The sequence below is a fragment of the Ictidomys tridecemlineatus genome, chromosome 10, assembly GCF_052094955.1.
Source record: "Ictidomys tridecemlineatus isolate mIctTri1 chromosome 10, mIctTri1.hap1, whole genome shotgun sequence".
Lineage (NCBI taxonomy): Eukaryota > Metazoa > Chordata > Mammalia > Rodentia > Sciuridae > Ictidomys > Ictidomys tridecemlineatus.
The window spans coordinates 137,649,506-137,662,910 of record NC_135486.1 but is presented as its reverse complement, the minus strand read 5'-3'; the positions used below and the strand labels follow the sequence as shown (position 1 = coordinate 137,662,910).

At 46.1% G+C, this 13,405-nt stretch overlaps 1 protein-coding gene across 5 annotated transcripts in view; it reads right to left on the bottom strand.

Annotated features, from left to right (window-relative positions):
- Pdpk1 (3-phosphoinositide dependent protein kinase 1) overlaps positions 1-10,584 on the bottom strand; it is a 71,234-nt gene extending 60,650 nt beyond the window's left edge. For all 5 annotated transcript variants that reach the window (XM_078024485.1, XM_078024488.1, XM_078024486.1 and 2 more), the window contains exon 1: positions 10,438-10,584. In XM_078024485.1, the coding sequence (XP_077880611.1) occupies positions 10,438-10,461 (24 nt within the window). In that variant the 5' untranslated portion in view covers positions 10,462-10,584. The remainder of the gene's footprint in view (positions 1-10,437) is intronic.
- Positions 10,585-13,405: the final 2,821 nt, after the last annotated feature.

The window sequence follows — 13,405 nt, the reverse complement described above, 5'->3', positions numbered from 1 at the left end:
CTCTCAAAATAAAAAATGAAAATGGCTGTGGATATGGATGTGGTTTAGTGGTACTCCTGAGTTCAATCCCTAGTTCAAAAAAAAAAAAATAGTGCAGTCCTGTGTTAGCATCTTACTATTGACAGATGTGCTATGGTTTTGTAAGGTGTTAACTCTAGGAGAATCTGGGTAGGGTTATTATGGGAACTCTTAAGTATTCCAAAATAAAGTTTATTTTAAAACTGATTTCGTGGGGCTGGGGATGTGGCTCAAGCAGTGGAGCACTCCCCTGGCATGGGTGCAGCCCTGGTTCCATCCTCAGCACCACATACAAAGATGTTGTGTCTGCCAAAAACTAAAATGTAAATAAAATATTAAAAAAATAATAAATAATAAATAAAACTGATTTCGTTTGGCTGGGCATGGTGGCACCCACCTGTAATCCTACTGACTTGGGAGGCTGGGGTAGAAGGATGGAAAGTTCAAAGCCAGCCTCGGCAATTTAGCAAGACCCTAATTAACTTAGTGATACCCTTCTCAAAATAAAATATTAAAAGGGCTGGGGATGTGGCTCAATGGTTAAGCATCCCTGGATTCAATCCCTGGTACCAAATAAATAAATAAATAATGATTTAAAAAAAAAAAAAAAAAAAAAACCACTTCATTTAGAAGCTATCTTGATAGCTTCACACAAACTTACAGGATCTGAAAACATCCCAGATCATTAAAAACTTGACTCAGCATCAATATTCAATAACAATTTGAAAAATGTAGGGCTTTTAAAGGAAAAGAAAATGCTCAAAAGGAAAAAAATCTAATATAAAATTTCTTAATACCAGCAACTTCTTTGGCTTGTATTGTCCAAAGGTCCCAGAGTTTGGAAACAAACCCAATCTCCATGCAAAAATCAGATGTAGCAGGCAAGTAGAGCCTGCCTGGTCATCCTAGCAGGTGCAAAATAGCATTTTCTACTGGGAATTTCCTCCACTCTTGGCTATTTCCCTGCTCAGGCAACTAGACCTTGCCCTCCCTCCTTCCTGGCCTCCCTGTCTACCTCCTGGGTTTACCGTAGGGCCCAGGTCCTTCCTGTACATGCCTTTGGAGAAGACACATGAAGACTGGCCACCTCTCCTGGCAGGACACCACCTCTGCCCCTTGGAAACCACCTGGAATGACCAGGTTCTTGACTGCTTCCCTTCTGGTTGGCAAGGCTCACAGAGGGACAGAAATACCATGCAGGCTATCCCCCAAGCTGCAAGGCATAGGCTTTGCCTTTTGCAGTACTGGGTATTGAGCCCAGGGGGGCTTTACCATTGAGCTATATTCCCCAATTTTTTTTTTAAAGACAGAGTCTCATTAAGTTGCCCAGGATATCAAACCTGTGATCCTTCTGCTGCATCCTCCTGAGTAGACACAGACTTTTTTACCCAAGAGTTTCTTCAGGTTAGTCTGGCATGGTGACACATGCCTGTAATCCCAGTGACCTGGGAGGCTGGTGAAGGAGGATTCCAAGTTCAAGGCTACTCTCAACAATTTAGTGAGGCCCTAAGCAATTTATCGAGACCCTGTCTCAAAATAAACAATAAAAAGGGTTGGGAGTGTGGCTTCATGGTTCAGTGCCCTGGGTGCAATCCCTGGTACTGCCCCCCAGCCCCCCCCCAAAAAACTATTTCTTCAGGCCTGGAATACTGAGCACATTCTGTTCATAACTGCTTCTCCTAAACTACCCACCAGTCTTCCTCAACCTTCTGCCCCAGACACAGTATTCAGTGCCAGCGGCATCTGCACAGGAGAGTCTGCTAATGCTTAAAACCAAAAACAGCACCATTTACATCATATTTTGTTTTTTTGGAATGAGAATAAAATGCATTCACAAAATCTATATTTAGATGCATATTTTAAAATTGTACATCTGATAATAACCAGCATGTATATACAATCAGTAGAAGACTATAATTTTGACCAATAAAAAACTCATGAAAGCCAGGTGCAGTGGCGCATACCTATAATCCCAGCAGCTCAGGAGGTTAAGGCTGGAGGATCGCAAGTTCAAAGCCAGCCTCAGCAAGAGCGAGGCACTAAGCAACTCAATGAGACCCTGTCTCTAAATAAAATACAAAATAGGGCTAGGGATGTAGATCAGTGGTTGAGTGCCCCTAAATTCAATCCCTGGTACAAAAGAAAGAAAGAAAAAAAAAAAACACAACCTCATGAAATAAAAATACCAAACAGCAAGAAGAAAAAAATGAGTTGACAATGGAAAAAGTGCTCAGTAAATACTGTGCGCTTTGGAGATGGTGCAACAGAGGGAACAGCATCTCCTCTCAGCCTGGGTCCAAAATTAGTCATAGCCCATTGGCAGCAGATGCAGGACAAGAAGGAAGTCAGCACCAACAGCTGCCTAGGAATGAGCATTTATCATACTTTATTAGTTTCTAAGGTACCAGCTTCCCCAGGATCTGGCTGCTGTGGTTCTGCAAAGTAAGCCTTCCTAAGAAATGCTGAGCAAAGCCAGTGCTCAGACAATCCTCCCAAAGACTGCTTTGTCTTTGGACAAACTTCATCATTTGTCAGAGAAGGTCCATGGGACACTAGTTGTGTCAGCTAGTATCAACACATGCTGATGTCCAATGTAGCCTGTCCCCATCTTTTTTTTTTTTTGGTACCAGGGACTGAATCCAGGGGTGCTTAACCACGGAGTCACGTCTGCAGCCCCTTATTTACTTATTTATTTTGAGACAGGGTCTCACTAGGTTGCTTCTTATAGTCTCGCTAAATTGCTGAGGCTGGCTTTGAATCTTTGAACTCTTACCTCAGCCTCCCAAACTGGGATTATAGGCGTGCATCACTGTGCCCAGCTGCCTGTCCCCACTTATGATGGTGGAGTGTCTGTCACTAAGTACCTGCTCACTGAACATCAGCTTGGGTGCATACCCAGAAATCCTGAAACAAGTAGGACTACTTAGGGTGCTGAGTGCTAGGATACCCCCACCACCCAGGATCACAAACTACACAACCATCTTGGGGGGGAATAGCTGTGACTCTGAAGGTGTCTGCACCTACCCATGAAGCACATGCCCCTTGTCACCACAGACCATCTTAGAAATTAGAGCAAAGTCAAGGCCCGGTGACAGCCCTCTCAGACATTGCCCAAAGTAGCAGAGACCACCAGAAGTAGCCCTTCTACCAAAAAAGAAAAACAGCTTCATATAAGAAGGTCTTCCAGGTTACCCATCCTTAGGATCTTCAGGGAAAACAGTCCTCCTATGGGTAGGTAGCTGCCTTAGAATGGTACCTCTGAGACAAGCCTTTTTTCTTTTTCTTTTCTTTTTCTTTTTTTTTTTTGTGGGGGGGGGAGGTACTTGGGTTCAAACCCAGGGGTGCTTTACCACTGAGCTACATCCCTAGCCCTTTTTATTTTTTTGAGACAGGGTCTAGCTAAATTTTTAAAACTGTCCTTGAACTTGAGTTCCTCCTGCCTCAGACTCCTGAGTCAATGGGATTACAGACCATGTTCCAATGCACCAGGAGGGATAAGGCTCTTCTACAGGTTTGGAACTTAGGGTATGGCCATGTGAAGACAATGGTCCACACAGGCCTCATCTGCCACCACATCTGTCCAAGCTCACAATATTGAGTGTTCAATACAAAATTTTAATCCAGCATTTGGTGGTCAAAGGCTTTGAAAGGTAACATTTCATGTTCAGGTAGGTCTTGATGAATAGAAATTTAAAAATTCAGATGATGGAGAGGTGCTAGTCATCTAGTGTAGACTCAGGATTGAGTTATCAGCCTCAGTTCCCCCAAGCTGCAGCTTTCAAATTACAGGCCCAGGCCACTAAGTCACTCTTCACTTTTGCAAAAGATCTACAAAGACTTGTGTAGACACTCCTCAGGCAAGCATCATTTGCCTGTGTGCTGATGTTCAGGGAGAAAATACATCCCTCTCAATCCCAAAAGTCATACTGGAAGCACTGCTCACAAAGGGCACACAGCCTAATGTCAGAACAGCCACACTAGACAGGCTCATAGGGAACAAGTTGGGTACAACTGGCCCATTGCCAACCTTCCCCACACAAGAAAGCCAAGAACTAAACCCCTCTCATTGCAAAGATAGTTGGAAGGTATCATCCTGAAATTGAGATTTAGGTTACTTTTAATTTTGAATTTCAATATTCTATCACTCAGTTGTGCAAAAAAAAAAATAGCTAGTTATCTCAGCTGGGTGTGATGACACATGCCTGTATCCCCAGCAACTCAGGAGACTGAGGCAGAAGGATCATAAATTCAAGGCCAACCTGGGTAATTCAGCAAAATCTTGTCTCAAATTAAAAAGTATAGCCAGGGGCAGTGGTGCAGGCCTGTAATCCCAGCAACTCAGGAGGCTGAGTCAGGAGGATGTTGAGTTCAAAGCCAGCCTCAGTAAAAGCAATGAGACCCTGTATCTAAGTAAAAAATACAAAACAGGGCTGGGGATGTCGCTCAGTGGTCAAGTACCCCTGAGTTCAATCCCCAGTACCCCCCAAAAAAGTAAAAGAAAATGACTCTTAAGGTTTTTGCCCCTCCTCTCAAAAACTCACACCCCAACTTATGAGAAAAACACTGTCAAATCCCAATAGGGGAACATTCTATAGTAGCTGATCAGTATCTTCAAAACTATCAATTATGCCAGATATGGTGGCACAAGCTTGTAACTTTAGTGACCCAAGAGGCTGAGACAGGAGGATTTAAAGTTCAAGGCCAACCTAAGCAACTTATAAAACCCTGTCTCAAATTTTTTAAAATTTGAAAAAGGACTAGGGATGAAACTCAAGTGGAACATGCCCCTGGATTCAAAACACACACACACACACACACACACACACACACACACACACACACAGAGTCAAGGTCATCAAAAAACAAATGAATGTCTGAAAAACTGTCACAGCAAGAAGGGCCTAAGAAGGCATAAGGACTAAAAGCAGTGTGTTCTGGATGAACTCCTGGAACAGTAAAAGGACATTATGTTAAAAACTAGAGGGTTTTGAATAAATTATAGACTTTGGCTTATGTATTAACATTTATTCTTTACACCAAGGGTGGTGACACTTGCCTGTAATCTCAGTGACTCAGGAGGTTTTGAAGTTTGAGGCCAGCCTAGGCAACTTAGAGAGACCCTGTCTCCAAATGAATATAGTGCGGGAAGTGTGTGTTGGGATGTGGCTCAATGGTTGAGCACCCTGGGTTCAATCCCAAGTACTACAAGAAAAAACAACCAAAAGCAAAAACAGTGAGACAAGCTGGCACGGGAATAATACACCATAGGATGCACAGGTATACCCATGAGAAGAATGCCAGCAAAGGAGCAAAGAGGCCAGGCTCCAAAAGCCAAGGCCACAACAAGTCCAAAGCCTGTTTTAGAAGAGCAGATATGAAACTCAAAACAGAATCTAGTACAGACCCAAGGCCTGAAGAAGGGGTGGCCACCACAAAGCAGACTGCTCAGACAAAGCTTATAACCATGAGGTGGGGAGGTTCCACAGAGGGGAATTTCTTTAGGCAAAGAGGAAGAGCCTGAAGAAGACAACAGCCACCAAGAATGAGGCAGCTACAAATGTCCTGGACATTATCCTGGGCATGCAGGCTGGAAAAAGGACCACAACTAGGCTTCTGAAGCAGGGCCCTTTCTAGGAGGAAGGTGACAGGTCAGGAGAGGAGGGGATGGGGCAGGAGTGGGGTAAGGAGTGCTGGCACCTGGGGACCCAACCAGCAAGTCCTTGGAGTGTTCCCTCACCAGGAAAAGGGGAAATAAGAAGGAAAGGGAAATGCCAGAATGTGGGGGGGAAAGGCTACATGTATCATGCCTTCCCTGGAGGAACAGCAGCCCTGGCTGCACTAAAACCAAGCCTGCAGCACTAAGGACCCCTTTTGACTCAGTGAAGGGCACCACACCTAAGACTTGGGCTCCAGAACAAGGTCCTGAACGTCCAATGGCCATGAAGGCCCTCTCCTCCCAAGCCCAGCCTCCTGAAAATAAGAAAGGAGAATTGAAGAGACAGCACAATCCCCTTTCCCCACAAAATTTCCACTGTAGGTCAAGCACTTGGTGAGAATGTCAGGTAGTTTCAAGTCTCTGAAAATCTTACTAGCTTTCTCTAACAAGAAACTGTCCCTTGGAGCCACAACTCCTTCCTACTGAAGTAAAGTCAGTTCCCAAAGAGAAGAATGAACCAAAGAACAGGATTTTCACAACAAATTCACTATATAAAAATTACACCTTGAGGCTGAGGTTGTGGTTTAGCAGTAGAGCACTCGCCTAGCCCCCCATGCGAGATACTGGGTTCAATCCTCAGCACCACAATAAAATAAAGGTATTGTGTCCAACTACAACTAAAAAATTTATTAAAATTATTTTTAAAAAATTACACCTTTAACTGAATGAATTCTGAACAAAGCCCCACTGAGACACCAGCCTTCTCTGAGTGGGCAGACCTACCACAGGTATCCCCCAAGTCCGTGCAAAAGACCTGCACCTCCAGAACCAAGATCCTTGAGGCCAGCTTAGGCAACTTAGAGAGACCTTCAAACCACTCTTCACATACTTCGATTTCCTGCAGGCAGCAAGCTGACTTGAAACAGAGTAGGTCCGTCCCCCAGCCCAGAGGGCACCAATCTGGTCTGTGAAATGAAGTCAGCAGGCCATCCAGAACCACACACCCACCTTCATCAGGCCCCTTGGCAAATCTCCAGGTGGAAACCACACACTCACTCTCAGTTGTGGGCTGTGAGAGGCTTGCCCATGTTCTCCATACACAGAATCTGCAGCACCAGCAACCAGCTTTTGTCAGTCCCTAAGTAATCCCACTATTTAAACATAACCCTGAATAGATGCTCTGATAAAGATTTGAAGTTCCTTTATAAGGAACTGAATATCTCTCTTAGCACATTCAAGCTTGGAAATCTCTTGGAATAAACTTTCAGTTTAAATGTCAGGAAAATTTTCAGACTAAAACAGTGAAAACAAGATTTTAAACAACTATATAAATGCAATCAAGGTCAGGTAGAGAAATAGAACCCACAGCCATCAAGGACCCAAACAGGCCTCTCTCCTCTCAAAAAGAATACATTCCTCATGACCCTGAGAAAATGCACTCTACCTGTGATCTAACTAGAGACTGAATACTGAACCTGTTGGCAATATTCAAGTAAAAGAGCCTGCCATCACACTGAACATGTGAAGGGTGTGATCCGGTCACAGAAGAATGCACAAGTGAGAAGACCTCAATGATACATGTACAAAACTTACTTTCCACACCAGCACTTCCTCCCCTATGCACTGTCCTTTGAACCTGCGTTCAAAACAACTGCACTAAATACCCCATAACCACCTGTCATCAATGGGTGGGTCTGGAGCATACCCACGTGGCCTTGGCCTCACACCTGCTGCACCCAGTGCTCCTTGGAAGCAACTTGCTCTCCTCATAGAACTAAAAACCATATAGGATTCTGCCCAAGGGCATTCCACAGAACGAGGGAAGTACATAACAGGACCATTCTTCTCCAAACATATCATCACAGACAGGGCTGATCACTCTTGCCCTTCCTTTCTGCAGCACTTTCCAGCTCATCACTGGAGTCAGTCAGCTGTCCAGGAGCACCCCAACCCTGAACCAAAGGACAAGGACACACTGAAAAGGCTGACACGTGTCTAGAAGTCACCTGTTTCTCCTCCCTAAAACCATGCTGCAGGCAGCCCAAAGGCCAAGACCTGACTAGAAGCCTGAAGCTTCTTTCAGGCCCCATCACTGCAAGAGGCTGCTATGATCTTTATCTTAAACTGGCACATCAGAGAGCAGACCAAGTAATTACTTCCACCCCTTATTAGTAATGGGGACCCCACATTACCAACTTGGTAACTGCTACTGGGGAGTCACTGGAGACAGAAATACATCATGCTCCACACCAGATGGGCCATGTGAGGAGAAGCTACCCACCCACAAAGGAGTGTGACAATCAGAAGCCACTTCTTTCAATGCTCTCTGCCTTTCCCACCACCTTCCCCCACAGATGCAACACCCTTGCAAAAGACAGAGCACCCAGAGCATGCAGGAAGTTGCTTTGCCCAAACCCCAACTCTCCCTTTAACAACACTGTTGCATGTTTCTTTTTTCCCAACAGGAGGGTTCTAAGCCTCACCCCAGCAGAGCCTCACCCCTCAATGAGGATGAAGCACAGCTTCCTTCCAAACAGCTGCTTTCTGACAGCACACAGCTGAAACAGGCCCCAGGGGTCACAGAGTACAGCCATCTCACCAAAGAAATACGTGTGTTCTCCTCCATATGAAGACATTCCTCTTGCCACAGCACAGCAAGACACTCAGGTTTAACCCTCAGGGAAGACACCCTGGGCAGCAGCACCAAGGACTTCCTTACAACCAGGTGCTGGGTTGAGGTGCCTGGCAGACCCTCACTTAGGGGCTCCTCATGTGGGGCAAGGTGACAGTGGAGTCTCTGCCAAATTGCACTTGACTATTTATGAGGCAAGTACTTAACCTCTCTCACTTCAGTTCCACCATACTTAAAATAGGAACAATATCTACCTCACAACATGATATGAATGAAGTACACAGCAAAGTGTCTGCCTTCAAGCAAGGGCTCAATAAAGACTTACATCGTTTGACCCACAATAGTGCCAGACTCCATCTTCACAGCTCATACTGTTTCTCCCTCTGTTGGGAAAGTTAGGTTGGACCGGGGTCTTCTCATACAGAACCTACCCTGCCACCCTAACATAGAGATGCAAAACTCACTCTAACTATTCACCTCTATCTGTCCTTGGATATAAATGCAATATCGGGGCCATTTCTGCCATTACTTAAAGGAAATTTGGCATATTCTCACACACATGCATGTAGGGGACTCTAGCTGACAAAGGTGCAAAGCCTAGATTCTCTCAATTCCTTATTACAGAAGTCTATCCGCTATTCTGTAATTTTTTTCCTGCTCCCTGGGTTTCCAGTGTTTTGCACTAAAAAAGCTGCCTGAAGAAAAGCAAATGGTGAACTCCAATTCCATCAAGTGGAAGTGTCAAGGCCATGAGAAAATATACTCTTTTCTTTTTCCCACAGACATCATCAAATACACACCTTTCACACAGCATCACTGAGTGAAAGTTCGCTTTATAAATGTCCAGGATGAATGTCACCAGAGCCTCCACTGAGGCATGCCAGCAGCCTAAATGTTTTTTGCCCCCTAGCCCAGGCACCTCAGGGTATAACATGTGTTGCAAAGTCAAAGACATTCTTTTTTCCTTTCATCATTTTCCTCCACCAGACAGGTCCCCCTTTTCTAGACTTTGGATTCATCATCATTCGTCTCTACATCAGAAGATTGTAACCTGAAGTTCTCCCAATTCAGCGTAGGGAGAGCTCTCTGTCTCAGAGACCCCATACCTTCTCTCAAATTGTCAAAAGGGCTCATGATCCTCCCAAAACATTAAGATCCATTATTACAAAGCTTCATTCTGGAAGATAAGAGGCCAAGTAAACTTCTTAGGTCTTCATTCAATTAAGAGATTTTTTTCCTTTTATTCTGTCAAACTGGGAATCAAACCCAGGGCCTCGTGAGCAGGCTAGAAAGCGCTCTACCACTGAGCCATAAATTTGCCTTTGAACCAAGTTTTGCTAGCTCTCTGACATTCTCCCATGACCCACTTCACATCGCATACTAGGTATACATACTTAATCACAGTCTCAACACTCCAAGACTGAACAGAGGGAAAATACAAAAACACTAAGGATACTTTTAGCAACATAGTAAAAACACAGAAACATTTCTCCACATTTCACCCAACAAGTGGTTGTTTTTTTTCCCCCTAAAATTCCTCCTCCCTGTCAAGCTCACACTCCCCCTTGGCGGTGCCTCTGAGCCCGGCCTCCTGGGGCTTCCCACCTTAGTGAGCAAAGCCATGAGCAGAATGAGCACCCAAATGCCACAGCTGAGAGCAGAGCGTCCCAGACCATCCCAATCAGGATTTGGGAATATAACCGTGAGCATCAGGCGTTTAGGGCAGGATCCCGCACCCTCTGCTTCCTGGAACCCGGTCCTAGGTGAAGGCCCAGAACCGCTCCTCCGCGGACAGGACCGCAAGGTAAGCCCAGAGGCTCGGCTTCAGACTGCGAGGAGGCGAAAACAAACTTTCCAGGCACTTCCACCCCGCCCGGTCGGGTGACACCTCCCGGCCTCCCCCGCCCTCCGCGTCTGTCAGCGCCCCTGGCCGCCCGGCGCCTACCGCAGCCGAGGCCTGCGCTCCCCGCGGCGGCCGAGAGGCGCCCGGCGGGAGTCCGCGGCCCGGCCCGCCGCCTAGCCGCAGGTGAGGCGCCGCCCGGGCGCAAAACCGGGCCGCCTCGTCAGACCTGGAGGCAGCCGAGTTCGCGGATAACGGGCCGGCGCATCCCGTCCCCCGCAGCGCGCTCACCAGCTGGCTGGTGGTCCTGGCCATGGGCCCCGCGTCGGCGTGGGCACCTCCCCCGCAGTGCTGCGCGGCTCGGCGCCTGCTCAGCGTCCTCCTCCCCGCGACGGAGCCCCAGCAATGGCCGCCCTCATCCTGCGCCCGCCCCGCCGCCCGCCGCCCCCGGCGCCACCCCGCCCCCGCGCGACGCCGAGCGGGACTTCCGCCGCGCCGCCGCCACCGCCCGCACCCATTGGCCGCGTCCGCCGTCGCTCGCCGCGTCCCACGGGGGCCCCGCCCGCGTCCCGGGCCGCATTTCCGGGTTGGGGCCTGGTCCCGCCTCCGGAGGGAATCCTGCATGAGCCAATCCCGGACCGCTGGGCGGGGTCGGCCGAGCTGTCATTGCCGCTACGGGTCCGGGAAACTGAGGCTCCGAACACGGTCCCGTCAAGGTCACGCCCGTAGCAAGCTGCCGGGCTGTGCTAGAACCCGCGGCTCAGACTCGGGCCGGCCGTGCGTGAATGCCAGGAGGCAACCTATGAGAGTTTACAGCTCACGAGCAACAACGGAGGAAAGGGGCCATCAAAGCATTTAACAGGCGCATTAACAGTCCCGCAACACCCTCGGAACTGTGTCTTTACCTAATGTTCTTATGGTTCCTTTTTCTTTTTGGTGGTGGTAATTGTTTTGATGATGATGGTGGTGGTGGTAGTGGGTTTTTTATATTGCAGTGAAATACACATAAAATTTAGCATTTTAACCTATTTTCTTAGGGCCCCGCATATGTAGGCAAGTGCTCTACTATTGAGCTACACCCCCCTGGCTTTAACTTGATACTGGGTATTGATCCTAGAGGCAGTTAGCACTAAACCACATCCCCAGCCCTTTATTTAACTTTTATTTTGAGACAGAATCTCACTAAGTTGCTTAGAACCTCACTAATTTGCTGAAGCCGGCCGGCCTCCCTCTAACTTTCCATCCTCCTGCATCGCTGGGCTTAGAAACATGAGCTACCACGCCTGGCACCTTTAATCATTTTTAAGTGAACAATTCAGCAATATTCAGTACTTCTCATTTTTGTGATGCGATAATGTCTTAAAACTAGGATCACCCTTATTACCTGAAGGTATTTTTTTATTTTATATTTTTTTGGTACTGGAGATAGAACCCAGGGCCTCATATATGCTAAATACACACACTACCATGGAGCCACACCACAGCCTCTGAAGTTTTAAACAATCTGTTTTCAAATTTTCCAACAGCAATAAATCTTTATTTAAAAAATTAAAATTCAAAACCAGGTACAAAACCCAGCATGGTAGTGCAATCCTGTAATCCTAACAGCTTGGGAGGCTGAGGCAGGAGGATTGCAAGTTCAAAGCCAACTTACTGAAGCCCTAAGCAACTTAGCTAGACACTGTCTCAAAATAAAATAATAGGGGCTCAGTTTGTTGCTCAGTGGTAAAACACTTGCCTAGCACATGTGAGGCACTGGGTTTGATCCTCAGTACCACATAAAAATAAATAAATAAAACAAAGGTATTTTTTTTTCTTTTTTTTTTTTTCTTTTTTTTTTTTTTAAAGAGAGAGTGACAGAGGAGAGAGAGAGAGAGAGAGAGAGAGAGAGAGAGAGAGAGAGAGAGAGAGAGAATTTTCAATATTTATTTTCTTTTTAGTTCTCGGCAGACACAACATCTTTGTTGGTATGTGGTGCTGAGGATCGAACCCGGGCCGCACGCATGCCAGGCGAGCGCGCTACCGCTTGAGCCACATCCCCAGCCCAAAACAAAGGTATTGATTGTGTCCATCTACAACTAAATAAAATAAAAATAATAATAAGGCTGGGGATATGGCTCAGTGGTTAAGCACTCCTCCCCAGGGTAATCCCTTGTAACAAAAAGGGGGAGGGGGCACAAAGGCATATGCTGACAGTCTCAGCTACTCAGGAGGCTGAAGCAAGAGGATCTCTCTTTTTTTAAATTTTTTATTAGTTTTTTAGGTGGACACAATATCTATATTTTATTTTTATGTGGTGCTGAGAATCGAACCCAGTGCCTCAAACATGCTAGGTAAGCATGCTACCACTTGAGCCACATCCCCAGCCCCGCAAGAGGATCTCTTGAGCCCAGAATTTCAAGTCCAGCATGGGCAACATAGTGCCCAGGCTGGACACTATGTTGTCTGAAAACCCTAATCCAGCATCCCTGGTATTGTTGCTCCACTTTTCAGATAAGGAAACTGAGGCACTGGGAGGCAGTTCTGCAACTTGCTCAGGGTCATGCAGTGTCAGAATCCAAATATCCATGTGGCCAAAGCCTGTACATCAACCCCTGTCAGCTCTGACTGACTGTCCTTGCCCTCTGTACATTTATAGATCTTTAAAAACCATCATAAAAAAAAAAAGGTATGGTGGTATATGCCTGAAGTTCCAGCTACTGAGGTTGAGGAGGTGGCTGACACAGGGGAATCACAAGTTCAAGGACATCCTGGGCAACTTGATAGACACAGTCTCAATAAAATTTTTAAAAAATTAAAAAGAGCTGGGTATATAGCTCAGTGGTAGAACACTTGCCTAACATGCTCCAGGCCTTAAATTCAATCCCCAGTAACCCACTTCAAACAAAAAACAAACAAACAAACAAAAAACCTGGCAACTATAACCCCTAACCCCATGCTATTCTTGCTGTTTTGATACTTGTTTCTTTCACTTAACAATGTATCATCTGTATCCTGTATGGCTCTCCTGACCTCTTTTACTCAGTTGTATAAGTCCAGAGGAGGCCACTAGAGGAACATAACATTTGAAGATGAAATGAATGTTTATACATTCAGGTATCAGATTTCCTAATAGACATGAAAATGATTCCCAGATTTTTTGTTTTGTTTTATTTTTCCCTCATGAACAAGGACTACACTGAAATCCAGCACACCCTTCCTTATCTCTTTAGGATAAATTCTTAGCCTATGGAATTACTGGACCAAAATATAATTCATG